Source organism: Haliaeetus albicilla, chromosome 13, assembly GCF_947461875.1.
Source record: "Haliaeetus albicilla chromosome 13, bHalAlb1.1, whole genome shotgun sequence".
In the NCBI taxonomy this organism is placed as follows: domain Eukaryota; kingdom Metazoa; phylum Chordata; class Aves; order Accipitriformes; family Accipitridae; genus Haliaeetus; species Haliaeetus albicilla.
The window spans coordinates 21,233,376-21,248,326 of record NC_091495.1 but is presented as its reverse complement, the minus strand read 5'-3'; the positions used below and the strand labels follow the sequence as shown (position 1 = coordinate 21,248,326).

The window sequence follows — 14,951 nt, the reverse complement described above, 5'->3', positions numbered from 1 at the left end:
TACCTTGATAGTCAGATCATCCTTCTGGCTTGACAGTTGAACTATATGGCTATGATCTCTCCTACCAATCTCATAAATTTTGTCTCCTTTGGTAGGAGATTGTTGGTCACTCGTGGTTATATCCACTTCTTTTTCTGTATGGCACAAACCCATAATTATGATCAAGTGCTCTGTTTGCCACTGAAACCCAAAGCTGAAAAAAAAGATTGGCTATGTAAGAAATTAACAGTTCTCTGAGCCTGAGCACACCTGAAATAACACTGTCTTGTGTAGATACACTCTATTTTCCTTAAATATGTAGATTGTGTACATTTCTGACTTTCTTACCCCTCCCATATCAATACAAAAAGATGTAAACTTGGTTAGACCCTTGATTACTGTGAATGGGATATTGTAAACAAATAGGGAAAAAGTGATGTTAAACAGAAGCATGAGTGATATTGTGACAAACAAGATGGGATACCACAGATGCAAAATATTTCAGGTAAAAAATTAAAAATTGAACAGAAGTCAGTTTTATTTGGATTCTGCCATGACAAAGCCACTTCACTATAGTTGACTGAATGCTAATAACGCTATAATTTAGAATAAAAAGCCCAATGAAAAGCTATGTTGAGTAAAAGGAGGACTGAAGACTAACCCATCAAACAAGTTACAGCAGGTCCCTCTTGCCTTGCAACTAGACTTGCGGCCAGTAAGATTATGAACAAGAACCCAATCATCTTATGTTAACATAGCTTTTTTGTTACTCTGATTTATTTAATCTGGCAGCAGTGTATCCTGCATAACTAGATGATCTGGGATCTGACTTACTACTACTGCCTGTCTGCCTAAAACTGCTGTTAAAACAGCAAGGATTCTTCAGGAGTCTAGCATGGATAACATCATGGAGCAAGAGTTCTCTTTTATTCCATCAATTCCTAAACTTTCAGGACAGAAGAAAAACAAGTTTAAAGAATCTACTCTTAGTCTCGGGACCACTTTCTGATGAGGTTCCCAGGGCATAGGAGATAATGCTTTCCATTGTCACTCATTCATCTAATCTCCAAGACTGATCACCTCAAAGAGTTGTCAAGAGAAGCTCATTCAAAAATTAGATCATTGCTGTTATGGTGCAGAAGTAGTCTTGGCTTATGCTGTCTGTGAATTAATTTCATTTATACAGTGAATTTAAAAATATGGTACTGATAACCAGAAATCTGTGAAGAAGTAGGTGGAAATGCCAAATTCCTCTAAAGATTTCTCTTTCACAAGGACTCATATGTTTTGGTTTCCCAACATGGAACCAGCAGATACTTAAGAATTACAAGATTTTATTTTTAAAGGACTGCCTGAAATGAAATTGTGCACACTACTGATTGTTTTAGAATTGTGTTATCACACTGTGCAGGATTTAAATACATACACTCTTAGCAGTCAAGTTCTTGTTTTCTGTGGCAATAGTAACCGTATAATTTCCAGACTTACATCTGTTCTTTCATTGGTCATATTCCAGACCATCTGCACTGGAACATGTTAACAAAGGCTAAATTTTTTGTAGGGTACTTGTCTCCCTAATTTCCCTGTAGATAATACAGAACGAGGATAATTTACAGTAAAAGCAGACTATATTTAGCCATTGTAAATATCCCCTAAGTTATCATAACTCATGAGGCATTGCTGTGCTTCCTTTTTTCTCTGCTTCTCTCATCTTGAGGTCTTTTGTGTTGGTGCTTTTACCCCACAGTTTTTTTCTGTTATGATTCAGTTTCTTAGAGGATTTTCTACTATGTGAGGCTCTTGCATTTTCAGTGGGTAGAGAGATACAATTTTATTTTTCTGCAAAACATTGTATACCTGTTATAACACTCTAAAATAGATACATTACGCTTTAAAGATAAATGTGCGGTATTAATGCAATTTTCTCTTTTTAGGTTAATGATTTAAGTGAAGCATGGATTGATTTAATATTAAAAGAAATATCAAATACTCTTTTAATTGTCTTACCAGTAGATGGTCCTATCAAAGTAGAAAACATGTTAACCTGCAATGAGGTGTGTGCCACTTTACATCTTCGAACTTGAATTCTTGAGCATGTTAGAAACAATGCCTTAGTAAATGAATATAAAACTAGAAAAGAATTCTTCTCACTGTAGAAATACAGAACTTTTTTTTTTAATTAAAATATTTTATATCAAGATAAATTGGTTCTTAGGTATTTGAGATACTTAAACTGTAGCATTTCATAGATAATTTTTATTTATCTAACTGCTTCACAATTAGATGAGATTTTTTTTTCATATGAAGATACTTGGACATAAGGAGCCTTTTTTTTTTTTTTCCCTTTATTTTTTTCCAAACTGTTTTTTTAAAGGAGGAGGCAAGAATTACTTTCCAACAAGTATATTTGAGAATTTGCAAGTTTTCTTGATTCCCAATGAGGCTAAAAATATATTTATTTGCTAAATTAGTGCAAGCAAATAAAATTGTTAAGGACAGTTGACAGAGTATTTAGGTGATTTCAGATTCAGACTGTGGCCTCCCTTCAATACTCAGAATTTTCGTCTGGCCCTTAAAAATACCGTTGAATTTTAAAAATGGATTTTTTTTTTTCTAAAAAGCATTAAAAATATTGTAATAATAGAAGATTTTTTATAATTTTGAATAAAGATTTGGGGTTTGGTTTCTCAGTTTTCTTTTAAAAATGTTGCTGTGTATTTGAAATAGTGTCAGTCTGAAGAATGCACTATTTGGGGAAATGTTTTCACTCTCCCTGAAGAGGAACAGTAGTAAGATAATCAGTGATACTAAGGTAATTGACTGATATTTTTATTTCACAGGCTTATACTAAAGAATGTGCTGAGTTATTGAACCACAAAAGCAGGCACATTGAAGATGCTGTTCAAGAACTAATATCTGTATTTGAAAAAAATTATGAAATTAAATATTCTAAGAAACCCTCAGAAAAACATGTATTACCAGGTAGGTAATGTTGATTATTTAAATAAAAATTTCTGTCCCTAGTTCTGTAGATCTAGGTAGTACATATCAAAAGTGAATTGGTTTAGCTAATTTTCTTCAGACATCTCCCTCCCACTACAGCTTCATCTGTGTCACAGTTCTACCTTCATTTACCATTGTTAAACTAAACCACTAGCCTATGAAATACAGAGGTAGTTTAGTATTGGTGGAGTTCTAGAATTAAACTCTGTCCTTCTGTTTAGATTACCAAGGTATTTGCTCTAGAGAAGAATATTATGGTTCCATTTCTCTTTGTTGCTCATTGTATCTTCCTCTCCCACCCCAAGTGATTCTCTCTACTCAGCTGTGTCAGGTATTTGGTACTGTCCCTTTCTTTGTGACTTTTCTGCCACAGTAGAATTGTATCTCAAATACCAGTGCATTACTGGCTGGTCAGTTTAAATTAGTACAGTCAATTGACTATCAACTGCTAGCGTATGCAGCTCACAGCTGATCAATATGGCTGGTTCCCGCTTCTCTAGGGTGTGTTACAAAGATTTTAAGAGGTCCTGTACCATTATAGGAGAAATAGGTTATAGCTGGAGAAAAATATTCTGTTTTAAAGAAAAATGCATTTTGAGGCTTAATCAGTAATGGAGCTCCTTTTCTTACACAGGACTTTTTCCTTCTGGGTTCAGTTTCTTCCAGGTATAGAGACATAGTCAGGGTCAATACTCTAGTATATACTTCAGTACAATGCAAGCAGGAAAACCTGAGGAAAAGTTACTTCTCTGTATTTTGTTAAATTGTTTATGTTGATTTTTTTTTTTTGGACGTTTCCAGCTGATATATCCATGTCTACCTACGTATCTTTAATAACATATTTGTAGTGCGTGGTGTTTATTAGGCTGAGGCTTATAGGCTGGGCTCTTAACCAGATTGCTGTTGTGAAAGAACTGGTGTGAAATAAAACCAGCTAGCTGATCCAGGTACTACTAAAATAAAAAGCAATATTGTTTTGCCTGTAAAGAGGGGGCACATCATGCTTCAAAGCAGAACCAAATGTTCAGTTAACAAAAAATACATAGTATTTTTAAATTTACAGGTAAAGAAAAACATATAATGTTTGGAAATAATGAAGAGGAGAATACTTCTGCAGCACTTCGTGGTGATAATAGCAAGGACAATGATAAAGAAGATGAGTTTAAAAAGGTATTTTGTGATAAGAAAGAAATTTTTTTCAGACCAATCAGATTAGTAAACTGCCTTGAGTTTTGGTAGCTGGATATCTGTATTACAGAAAGACTTCACATAGCGAATATCAAATGTCATGTAAAAATGATGAAATAGCTTCCTTACAAACTGAGTTTAAGATGGATTTTAGCTTTCAAAAGTATATTCTGTATTATTCCAGTTATCACCTTTATTAAACAAATTCTTGCTATGTGAGTGGTAAGTGTAAGAGTTTGGAGTGAATATTGTGCCTAAGCTGTAACTCAGGCTTTCCTTCTTGAGTGGGCACAAACATTCATCCTTTCTATCCTCTTCTTCTAACTTAACCAAGAAATATCACCTTTGTACTTTTTCCCTGAAAAATACAATCTTTTCATATTCAGCAGAGAAGGGAAATAGAAGTAGAGAACAAAGACTCGCAAACTTGCAAGCACAAATGCAATAATGTTACAAGGTTGCATTCTGTTGTTCTGTGCTAGTGATCATTACACATTGCTATATTTTTATGTTCTTAATCCATTACAGTCAGATTTTACTGTATTTGTCTCTTACTTGAAAAGGGTACATATGCACCAATATTCTTGGATAATTCATGGTGGTTTTTTTTAATAGAGAGAGCTTTTCTGAAGGAGTATGAGTCTTCAGCCAGATCTCAGTATTCTGTCTCTGAATAAGACAAATTGAGCTTCCTTAGATGCTATATTCTCTTTGTGCAGCTTTTACTTGTTTAGTTACTTACAAGCTATTTGTCCCCCAACTTTTCCTGTTGTGTTTCTCATGTAGTTTACAGCATAAATTCCTTTAGACAAGAACTAATATGTTTGACTTAAAACCTTTTGAGATAATCTTCAGGTTCCTGTCTAAATACAATACTTAATAATCTATGTTTTATTTATTACAGAAGTGTAAAGAGGTGGTTGCCTATTTCAATCACCAGCTGCTAGACAGCCTCCAGAAAGCCACCCGACTGTCTTTGGATAGTCTTAAAAAAAGAATATTCGTTTCAAAGTAAGTTGCAAAAGAAAGATTCCTTCAATAGTATTATGAGAACAAAGTTATTTCTGTGTTAATATAATAATACAAATATACATTCACACGTGTAATGATACATGCACATGTAACATCAGTCAAACAGTTCCAGACCTCTTGGCCCTTTTGGCTCAAGCAAAACCTGGAGAGCATTCAGTTTTTGTTGCAGTGATGCTTTAGGCGCACACTTTTCTTTCATGCTTTAATTCTTTGTTGTTAGTTACAGTCTATGCACTTTTGTTTGTGCAGAAAATGAAGTTTGTTTCTAGTGTTGTTTCCCCTCTACCTGCACCCTTTTGTTTTTATTCCCATATCATTCCCTTTGGATTGCTTTCAAGATGCTGTTAGTATATTTTCTTGTGCAACACAAATAACTAGAACTTAAATGGCCATTCTAGGTCATAGAAGGCACTGTGCCCCTATGTTCATCTCATTTCAGATTACTTCTGCAAGCATGGCTGTGCACTCAGAGTTGTTTCCCATGGGTTAAAGATCATCCATGCACTCTTTATGAATTCTATATGATAATGGCAAGATCCATATGATTTTATCATTCTCCTATATTCAGTATAATTTCTATAGATTCCTTCTTCTCTGCTTGAACAGGCATACACTTCAGAGACAGAACTGAGTCAGTATAATATATTGTCTATTGAAGAGCCTACTTAGAATTCTATTAAGAGAATTTATTTTAAGCAGGTGAAGTTGATGGTGTTTTGCCATTAATATGTGTTGAAGCTTGAGTTAATTTTCTCTTTTTCTGAGGACATCTTTCATAGAAAACGTATTGAAATCCTGATCTTACTGAAGTCAATAGGAGTTTATTTGAGTGTCCTCTTTATATTTGTCTACGGTATTGTATTGCTGAATCCTCCCTTATTTGGTCACCACGTCATGTCGTAGCATTTAAAAATTATAATTTTAACTTTGTTTTTAGTTTGACTTTTGAGAGGGTTCATGTCATGTATTTATCATTTTGCACTAGCTTGTCATCTTGAAATTTTTTTTCTGTTCTGTTGGATATTTATCTAAAATGTAATGAGGCAACTTTTACTCTTGATAGGCTGTTGTATGAAATGGTCAGTAAAACCCTCTTATGTACTACTCAAAGCACTGGCAGAGTTCCATCATTCTTAAATTGAGATATTAAAATCCAGAATCAGAAAATATTCTGGATAGTAAATTCTGAAGGCAATGGCTGGATCCAAGGTAAACTTTGTCTGAATGATGGAGCTCTGGCTATTATCTTTATCCTTTAAACAAGAACCTTCTGTAAGTTTTGTCAAGTAGTTCATAACTTAATGTGAAAATTCTCCATGAGGGTTTTCCCAGAAAAGGTAGCTCAAAATTACGTATCTAAGATAATTTGGGGGGGTTTCATGGTGAATTATTTATGACATGTTTCAAAATTATTTTCAGCAAAACTACATGTGGGAGAACAAAATTTTCTGTTCATCCAGGCAAATCGGAAGAGGTTGCTGCTTTTCTAAAAGCGGAAGTACACCTTGCTGTTCCCAATGTGGTAAGTTATGTGCTGTATAGGTAAGGTAAAATACCTTCAGCAGTTATTTTGCAGTCTTTTCATCAGTGTTGTCTACAGCATGATTATAGTTCTTCTCCACATGTAGCAGTTGTATTGCTGGAACAAGTTTTTTCATGTTTTTTATTTTAACTGTGTTGTTCCTTGTGTGATTTAAATCCTTTGTTGAATAAAAATAATGAACATTATCTTTGCTCAGTTTGGCTTTAGTCATCTCAATAGCAAGTAAGATGACTAGAAGGAGGAACACTGAACAAAAACAAGAAGATTCAAAACCAAAAAAAGAGCTGTGGATTTCTGTGTGCAGAGAACAAAAAGGCAGCTTGATTGCAAAGAACTAATGAATGCATTTGTTTTCCTTTTTTAGAGTAAGATAACTCTGTGTCAGCAATATATATGGTATTTTATTTTATATATGAGAAAGTAACTTAATATTATCCAATTTTATTATAAAGATTAAAAGTTTTATATTTATGAAATTACAGGGAAAAAAAGGTTCTATTCTAAGGTGATATTCCTTTGACATTGAACCAGTGTTCATACTGGCATTCTGTTCTACATTCACACTGTGTGTGTACACACAATATATAAGGTCTGTCAAAGTGTAGAACTTTTACCTTGTTGATATTTGTATAAGCATAAAGCCCCAAGCTCAAGTAATGCTGGGTAAAATACCACTTTGCTAATGCTAATAGGATTTTGCAAGATCCTTGCTTTTATGCATGCAAAGGCTCAATCTGTGAAACTGATTTATAAAACTGTCCCGGTTTCAGCTGGGATAGAGTTAATTGTCTTCCTAGTAGCTGGTACAGTGCTATGTTTTTGAGTTAGGTATGAGAAGAATGTTGATAACACTGATGTTTTCAGCTGTTGCTCAGTAGTGTTTAGTCTGAAGTCAAGGATTTTTCAGCTTCTTATGCCCAGCCAACAAGAAGGCTGGAGGGACATAGGAAGTTGGGAGGGGACACAGCCAGGGCACCTGACCCAAACTGGCCAACAGGGTATTCCATACCATGTGACGTCCCATCTAGTGTAGGAACTGGGAAGTGGGGGGGCAGGGATTCGCCACTCGGGGACTGGCTGGGTGTCGGTCGGCGGGTGGTGAGCAATTGCCCTGCGCATCATTTGTACATTTCAATCCTTTTATTACTACTGTTGTCATTTTATTAGTGTTATCATTAGCATTATTAGTTTCTTCTTTTCTGTTCTGTTAAACTGTTCTTATCTCAACCCATGAGTTTTACTTCTTTTCCTGATTGTCTCCCCCATCCCAGTGGGTGGGGGGGAAGTGAGTGAGCAGCTGCATGGTGCTTAGTTGCTGGCTGGGGTTAAACCATGACAAAAACATCAGAGTCACTTTTAAGCAGTTTATATCTCAGTTCTGAACACTCCTGTGGATGATTTAATCATTTCAAAATGATGGCTTGCACAGGAAAGCTGTAAGATGATGTTCTAAGGACTATATTTGAGGATTGAGTGTATCACAGGAGTGATATTTCTCCTGAAGTTTAACAAGAAATGCTGTTTTTCTATTCTTTCCTGGATCACTCGGGTAGGTTCTTCTTCCTGCTCAGTATTTTGGAGAAACTGATGCGTGCCTTTACTCCACCTTATTCTACATAGAATTATTTGGGACTTTATAGCTATTTGTGTACTACTAAATAAAACAGGCTAGAGGCTGGTTTTTGACCTCAAAGTGAGCTGATGTGAAATGGTGTGTATCTACATAGTAAATACTTTTCTTCCTAAATCCAGGAGTTTGCATTCAATTAGAAACAGCCTCTGTCATGTTTTATGCACCAAACTGTGGACGAATTTTTTTCTGGGAGAGTGATTTTTTGTATCATCCCAAACTCTGCTAAGGGAGCATACTAGCATTTATACAGTGTGGATGATGGCAGACCAGAGCCTTTGTTTTGACCTATTCTGTTTGCTAGTTGTTCTTGATTGAGATCAAGGATCCTTGTTTTCCTCCCAGTTCTTTTTATCATGTACTCTGGTAGTTGAATATGAGTTCTGTTCCTCTTCTGACTTGGGTATTAGATTGCTCTCAAAATTATGATACAAAATCCTTGCCAAATATACAAGTTGAGATTTTCAGGGCTAGTGCATGGAGTTCCTTTAATTTACTACACACTGTGCTCTTGCAAAAGTTTCTGAGGTAATGCTCCCTGTGGGAGAAAAGAAACATTTGGTATTTATTCAACTAGGACCTTTGACAGTTTGATCTATGTGATTATGTTTGCCTGAAGTTACCCACGGTGTGAATATATGTATAGATAAGCAATTAGAAGGAGAGGTTATATAGGTGTAAATCCTCTTTAGAATGAGGTGTCCATACGCATTTTTATGACCATCCCTCTTACAATTCTCTCTCACAGAATTTAGGACCCAGTGGTTAAGAGCAACAGAGAGGAGTATCTTGGCCTGCAATTTTTAATGCTTTATGGTTCTAGAATGCAGGAAACAAGGCTTGTAATGTATTCTCACACACTATAAAAAAAATCATATAAAAATGCTGTTTAAAATGTTGTATGAATTGTAAAACTAATTGTAAAAAACCCAATAAATCTATCTACTTATATACTTGCTTATCATTTTACCCACAGTATGACTGTACAAATAGATAGTAGGTCAGTAAAGTATGTTTCATTTCTTTAGAGGCAATTCTGAGCCAGAGAAACTGTTACATTTGCCAGCTTCTCTTCTGGGGCAAGTTCCACAATTCACTATTAGTGGGGTAAATTTGAGGTCTTCAGAAATGACTATCAGTTGCATTTATTTCAACAGTATTTCAACTGTTTTGAATAGGTTATGGTTCCCAGTTTAGACGATATACAGCAAGCCATCAATCGCATGATTCAGTTAATACTGGAAGTGAGTCGTGGAGTTGCTCAGTGGGGACAGAGACATCTTCAAAAATCTAGTTTAAAAGCAGAATCAGGCACACAGCAAGTATCTTCAGCAGGCTTTGGATCACAAGGAAAAATAGCCAAAAAAGGGGAAAGTAAGTGGTGGGGTTTTTTTCCTACTTGTTTCTACTTTTTACTTTAATAAAAATGGCATATATAAATATTTGTGAATAAGCTCACTTTTCTTCAGAGGCCAATTGGGGATTATCTTGAATTAATTTGTTGGGTTTATTTTGATTTAATTAGCTATATTTTTTCAGAAATAGCTTTTCAGGCTTACATAAAGCATTAGAACTCTGAGAAGCAATAAGCAAAAAAATCCTAGAGGAATTGCTAGATTCTGAATCTCCTATTTAATTTTAGGCAAAGCTAGCTTGTTAATTTATCTTTTTACCTACTTAGATATATACAAATGTAGCCACAACGATATAGTTGAAACCATAAACAATGATTGTAGACTAGCTTTCGTTTGAATATTGAGATAGAACAAGACCTAGTTTAATAACTAGATTTCAGTAAATATTTTAATTGCTGGCTATATTCCTAGAATGGGTTATAAAACACTTTGTTTGTTCATGTGAATACTCAGACTGTAGATAGACCTGCATCCCTTTTAGTCAGATACTTTTTTTCCTTAATGTTATTTTTAAGCATCTCTCCATATGCTTTGCAAGCATCCACAAAAGCCCAAATATATTTTTACCATCAGGTTCTCCTAGCTGCTTGGCTGAGGCAGTGATCTGCAATACAGTTGTATCTTTGTTGTGATTCCTTTGGAAAGCCTTTAACATCTTGGAAAGTTTTTCTTTTTGATAGGCCAGAGCTGGGACTTTATTCTTCTGCTGATGTGCTTTGTATGATTTTAACCTCTTTAGTGGGCTTCGAGCAGGGTGGCAGGAAACTATCCTCATCAGACAGTCATAGCCTTTTCCTCTGCTGTGTCAAAATACATCAGCAAGTAACTGTTTTCATCACCTTTAAACTACTCATCAGGAACAGCTGGGGGCAAATGTTAATGTTTGGCCAGTGAGATCTATGGAGTACACTGGCAAGGATGGATCAATCTGAGACTTTGTTTCCAGTGTCCAGATCCCTGAAAAGGTCTTCAGACTAAAAGACAATTGGAGTTGCATTAAATCCCTCACATAAACCAATATGTGTGGTGGGAAGAGTGGATTTTTTTCTTCTCCATTCTTTTAAACCTGCTTCAAAATGCTCAGTCATTGTTATGACAGAAGGGGCTCATTGGATCTCAGGGATATCAGTGTCTATACTGACCCTGATTGTCTCAGCAATTCATCAAAGATGAAGGAAGGACATGATAAATTGCATTTTATTCCCTTCTATTTGAGCTTACTTGTAGTTCTTAAAGGAGACAGGTCTCCTGTTTCAACATCAACAGTGTAACTGGAGCAGCAGCTACCAGTGTCTAAACTGCCTTTGAAAGCTTATTTGGAGGCAAGAGGTTTAGGAAAATCTCTAGATTGTACTTTTTTTTTTTCTTTTTTTTTTTTCTTCTTCAGTGCTAACCTCTTTCAGACAAGACTTTGATATTAGCAGTTTGTAAGACAAGTACAGCTCCAAAACATGACAACCTTTATTTCTGCACTCATTAATATGTGACTTAGCAAAGCTTAGTATCTTTTTCAAAACCACTAAATAGAATAACAGAAGTTATCTATTTGAAGCATGTTAGAGTTCAAGAAACTTACACTGTTTTAAGGGGTTTATACAATTAAAAAACTTTAATTATATAAACTTAAAAAAAATTAAAAGAACACAGAATGTTTGTAAGGCCTTGTCATGTTCTAGTTACAATTAAATTACAGTGGAGAAAATGAAATTTGTGAATTAGGAAGACTATTTTGGAAACATTCACTGTAGGTTGAATTAAGAAGACTATTTTGGAAACATTCACTGTAGGTTGAACTTGCTGTGGCTGTATAGAGCCTGACCTGAACTAGCACTTGGTACTTTCATATTAAGCAGTCACACATTTGAAGAAGGATATTCAGTCTTACTGAAGAGCATCATTGCTTAACTTGGCTTGCATAGGTTTAGAAGAGAATTCTAACCAGACTTTTAATGGTTCATTGATTTACACATAATTTTATTTTACAGAAGTAGTTGAAGATGTTGTGCTTGTCAGAAAGCTAAGAAATTTTTACTCAGGTGTTGCAGAACATGAAGATATTTCTAAATTAGTTGTGTTCCTCTCTTCTTCTGTGAATTATATAAGAGAAGTAGCTAGTGAAGTTCTGCAGGACTTTCAGAAATATAAGGTGCTGTGGACTGAAGACAGAGATGCCAAAATTCAGGTGAGTTTAATGATGATCACCTACAGGACTGTTCTTCATTAATCTTTTTTTTTTTTAAAAAAACAGAAAACATTGAGAAAAAAAATCAAGGAAGAAGATGTAGAAAACACATTAACAGCTGAAATTCTTATTTTGTCTTTCAGTAATAGTAGTAGTATATTTCCTAAGAAGAAGTAATAGCATGATACCTAATTTTTGTGTTGGGGTCTGACTTTTCCTGCTTCTGTGCCATTCCAGATACTAATAATCTGGTCCTAATTTGTTAATTGCTTTAATTTTTGTTTGTGGAGCTCTGGATTTTAGGCCACAAGAAACTACTCCAGTCTGACATGATGTATACCACAACCCACAGAAATTCCCACAGCATCAGTGCTGATAATTGTGTACTTTTCTCTATGGAAAGTGTTCACTTTGAGTTTAATACATATTTTTATTCACCACCCTTCCTGTAGTTATTTTAGGAGGTGAATTCTTCATTCTCTATTCCTAGAAAAATTCTTTATACAATTCTTGGTTGTTTGAACTCAAAGTTGAATCCTCAAGCGTGGTAGAAAAATTTAGCATCTACTACAGCATGAAAAAGTTGGTGTCCAGGAATTGGAGGTCGGTGGGACTTTTGCTTCAGAATATTTCACACTGTCCTTCTACAACAGAGTTTTAATTTAGAGTTTGAATTTAGAGGTTCAGTAGAAGAAAGTTGGCTTCCACATGTACTTAATTTAGCCTTGGCTTAGTTGAGTTTTCTATTTTTATCTTTTCTATTTAATAGACTACACTATATATACATAGATCTGTGAATATCGCATTACCTTGTTTACTACAGGAACACTGGTATCTTTTGCGTGTCACAATGCAAGTTGTGCCGTTTATGTGGGCTAAACAACCCACTTTATATGCAGAGCTGAGAATTTACTGTTGGTCTAATTAAAATTTTAAGTCTAATCAAATATATATTATTAGTTTGATTTAGTTACTACAGAAGAAAAGGATACTGCTACAGAGAAAGCCTCAATAATAATGCAGTTAAGTTTTAGACATACATGCCCTAGTTTCTACATTCATTCTTTAGCACCATGCTAACGCTTCCACTTCCACTAGGTACTCTCAGACAAAAGAGTAGAAGTGGGAAACAGCTTTCAGCATTTATTATTTGCCCATGCAATGTAGGCATATTGAATACAGCTCTTGTGTAACATTTCTGAAATGCAGCTTTTCAGAATCACAAAACTTTTCTACACTTGAGTTCTGCTTATGGAACTAAGAAAATGTGTTTTATTGTGATTGTTTCACACATAATTGGGCTAATGGTGTAGTCCTTCTATAAGCGTAGGTGTGTATTTTTTGATCTCTGTTTTGTCACCTGTTTTGACAAAAACAATAGGCACTTAACGTGTCTTGGATATCTGTTTCTCTGTTAAATTTGATTGGAATTTCCCAATGAGCTTGAGAGTTACTGACAGAAATTGATAAATATGAACACCTCATCACATGTGTTTTACTGTGTTAGCAAGGCTACAGAAAGCTAAAAACAGGTATAATATTGGTATACATTTTCAGTAATTCCTGAATAACTGTTGCCACTTGTTTCATCCAAAATATGAAAAAGAACATTTGTTGATTGACATTTTAAACTACACACAGCAATTTTTGGCTAGCCATCCATCTCTGACTGAAATTAAAGAAGAAATACTTCACTATGCTATGTTTGAGCAAGAGATGGAAGATTTAAAACCCATTATTCTTCTTGGTCCAATTGAATTGCATACAGGTAAGACATTTTCTTATCTCTGTATGTACAGTAAGATAATGATTATAATATGTTTTTTGGTTTATTCTCTGCAATAAATGCTTACAATATGAATAGAAATTACTGAAGAGACCTCCTTGACTATCAGCCAGGGCTCATTCAGACCTTTCTAAGAAATCTAGCTTGAAAAAACCCTCCATTCCCCTTCCCTTCTCCTCTTTGGAGTGGTGAAATTAAATTCTGTCATGGCTGTGAAGTCATCATGGAGGGTTGCTGAAGAGTTAATGAATGTTTATTGACACTGATTTGATCATCCCTGGCACTCATCTCTAGCACCAGGTCAGCCAGTGATTATAAAGAGCATTGGAAGCATAAATCACCTTCTTTGGTTTTGGCGCAAGGCTAGCACATAGCTGCATTAGCTTCTTTGTCACTGTCAGTGTTTGTTTCAGTAGGAGATATGACTGCTTAGCCATTCCCATGTTTAGCATCCATAGCTCTCAGAATATTATGTGTTTTCCTGTCTACCTCTAGTGTCTTTAAAGGTAGAGAAGCTGGCACCAAGACTTGGTGTTGTAATGTGTTCCCTCAGTTCTATACAGCACTGTGCCTCAGTACCTGGCCTTCTGTGGCCCTGACAACCTGGTATTCATTGATCGTGTTACTCTGAAGAAGTCAGGTGTGGAGAAAAGTGTTCTCTCTGGACAACTGCTTGTTGAAGAATTAAGATGTTTGTGCTATGACAGAGAAGCAAGGATTTCAATGGCAGTTATCCCTCTCACCTTGCAGATTATTATGTAGCTAACACCTTCTCTAGACCAATGTCACTGTTTGGTTTTTGGTTGTTTTTTTTTCTTTTTTCTTTTTTTTTTCTTTTCTTTCTGTGGCAGATGTTATCATGGTTGCTATCTAGGGATCCATTTCCAAATATCAGTGTAGCCATGTTTCTAATGAGCAACCCCCATCTTTTGAGAGATTAGATTGGTTAGATTGAGAAATAAATCTCTGTACAATTTGTCTTCCTCTTATGTCAAAGAAGACAGAAGCTGCACACTTTCGATGACTAGAGTTCCTTTCAGGATCTTGGTGGCATGTCATCCCTAGCTTTCTTTCAGTGAATGTGCAAAATTGTCAGACTGCTGATTGCATATCCGCATCCAGTTCCTGGATGCAACTTCTTAATGAAACCTCTCTGGAGCCAATTAATTCACTCTGGAAAAACTCTTGCTGTC

At 35.3% G+C, this 14,951-nt stretch overlaps 1 protein-coding gene across 1 annotated transcript in view; it reads left to right on the top strand.

Annotated features, from left to right (window-relative positions):
* The window catches only part of DNAH8 (dynein axonemal heavy chain 8), a 158,301-nt gene that overhangs the window by 22,494 nt on the left and 120,856 nt on the right, over positions 1–14,951 (top strand). The window contains exons 17-24 of the mRNA XM_069800374.1: positions 1,914–2,033; positions 2,820–2,961; positions 4,052–4,152; positions 5,075–5,181; positions 6,640–6,724; positions 9,554–9,749; positions 11,776–11,972; positions 13,614–13,740. Coding sequence (XP_069656475.1) covers positions 1,914–2,033; positions 2,820–2,961; positions 4,052–4,152; positions 5,075–5,181; positions 6,640–6,724; positions 9,554–9,749; positions 11,776–11,972; positions 13,614–13,740 — 1,075 coding nt within the window. The remainder of the gene's footprint in view (positions 1–1,913; positions 2,034–2,819; positions 2,962–4,051; positions 4,153–5,074; positions 5,182–6,639; positions 6,725–9,553; positions 9,750–11,775; positions 11,973–13,613; positions 13,741–14,951) is intronic.